Raw genomic sequence first — 1,808 nt, 5'->3', positions numbered from 1 at the left:
GAGCCTCAGATTTTATTTTGAAAGGGCGGTCTGTGAGGCAGCCGGTGTTTCCGTGCAGGCTGAGCTGATCGGTGTGTGTTGGCGGTGTTGGGATCAATGCTCTGATCGATGTGATTGATCTGTGTCCGTCAGTGCTGAGCCTCCAGGACCTGTGCTGCCGCTCCATCGTGTCCTGCACTCCGGTGCACCTGGTGGACAAGCTGCCGCTGCCTCTGGCCCTCACGTCGCACCTCAAGTCCTTCTCGGTGGCCACCGGCCTGAACGCCCGCATGATGCACGGACGCTCGTACTCGGTCGCCGCCGCCCAGCACGGCGCCGCCAAGAGGACCGGGGGCGCGCTGCTGAAGAAGCCCAAGTTGATCCGGCCGCCGCTCAGCCCGTCTGCTCAGAGCTGCAGGAACAGCTGCAAGATTTCCTAACGGCAGCGAACGCACCGCCGGTGTGTTCAGGGCCTGAAGGCGTCAGAGGCCGCATCAGACTGTGTGAGCCGGCAGCAGGAAACCAAAGTGTCCGCCTTCAGAGTGTGGTTGGTGTGTTTCAACTGCACCTGGATGACTGTAGAGGAGCTGACGTCACGTAAACAACCGTCAACAACAGTAAACAACAGTAAACAACATAAACATTGAAGGACCAGGACAACTTCTTGTGTCGGGACAATGTCAGGGAAAATAAATCTGAGAAAGTAGAAATATTTTGAGAAAACTTCTTCAAAGACAAATAAATGTATTTTGGGAATAAATTTTAAAAAATCATGTTTTAAAAATTTTCTAAAAAAAACCAAAACGGCGCTAAAACATCTGCTCAGTTTTCTGACACATTCAGTGTTGGATCATGTGGGATATAAATAATGTTCCTGTCTTGACCAGGAAGTGCTCCAGCGTGACTCCAGAGTGACAAACGTCCAGCGTCACGCTTCATGTTCATGTTCTGACCGTTTTTCTCTTAAACAGTAAAACTCTGTGAGACGTGCTGCTTGGACGATTTCTATTTTAAGTTGAAATACATCAGTTCTGACTTGTTTTGGGCCCAACCAGAATATTGGACTGATGTGTGAACTGTTGGACGATTTTGTCTTTTTTCTCACTCACTGCATTTAGTTTTTTTATCTTCATCAAAATATTTCAGATTTTTAATTTCAAAGCAGTTTTTTTTTTCTCACTTTATTCTGAAAACATCACAATATTTATAAAATCCACTTTTTTCCCAGAATTTGAACAGCAGAATGTTAATATAACTACTAAACCTTTAAATGTTTCTTGTAAAATTGGACTCCTGTTTATAGATTCCCTGTTTTTTTCTGGACTGTTCTGTTTGTTCTGACCCGGTTTGACTCCGTCCTTTACAGAGGAGGAGACTTCAGAGCAGAACCGTCTCGTGGGATGAAGGTGAAGTCGTGACGTTGAACCCTCGCGTGGTTCTGGTTTCATTTCGGCCGACTCTTCCTCTAAATCTTGTGCAGGACGTGTTCTGTGAAACACACCTGGACGACGCCTCACCTGTCCACAGCAGCACCTGGAGCCTCGCGCTGCTCCGCTGAACCTCCTGTGATCTGTGTACAATATTTGTACGTGTTGTAAATACGCTGTTTGTTTCAGGAGGCCGCTGCTCCGTCACAATAAAGTCTGTCCTCCGTCACACACCTGTTCACATCGAGCATCTTCACTTTAAAGGTCATGAAGCTGAAGCCCTTCAGATTGAATCATGACTCTGACAAGATTTTCATCTGTTTGTTTCTCCTTAAATTACTTTGTTCATGAAGCAACACAAACTTCTCTCACAAGGACCACGGCTTCATTCTGCATCTGTGT

The 1,808-nt window shown here is 46.6% G+C and overlaps 1 protein-coding gene across 1 annotated transcript in view; it reads left to right on the top strand.

Moving 5' to 3' along the window:
- The window catches only part of rab40b (RAB40B, member RAS oncogene family), a 23,107-nt gene extending 21,468 nt beyond the window's left edge, over positions 1-1,639 (top strand). The window contains exon 6 of the mRNA XM_008299117.1: positions 133-1,639. Within this exon, the coding sequence (XP_008297339.1) occupies positions 133-419 (287 nt within the window). The 3' untranslated portion in view covers positions 420-1,639. The remainder of the gene's footprint in view (positions 1-132) is intronic.
- Positions 1,640-1,808: the final 169 nt, after the last annotated feature.

Source organism: Stegastes partitus, unplaced genomic scaffold (assembly GCF_000690725.1).
Source record: "Stegastes partitus isolate 25-593 unplaced genomic scaffold, Stegastes_partitus-1.0.2 Scaffold1381, whole genome shotgun sequence".
Taxonomy (NCBI): domain Eukaryota; kingdom Metazoa; phylum Chordata; class Actinopteri; family Pomacentridae; genus Stegastes; species Stegastes partitus.
This window is presented reverse-complemented; position numbering and strand designations above follow the sequence as displayed.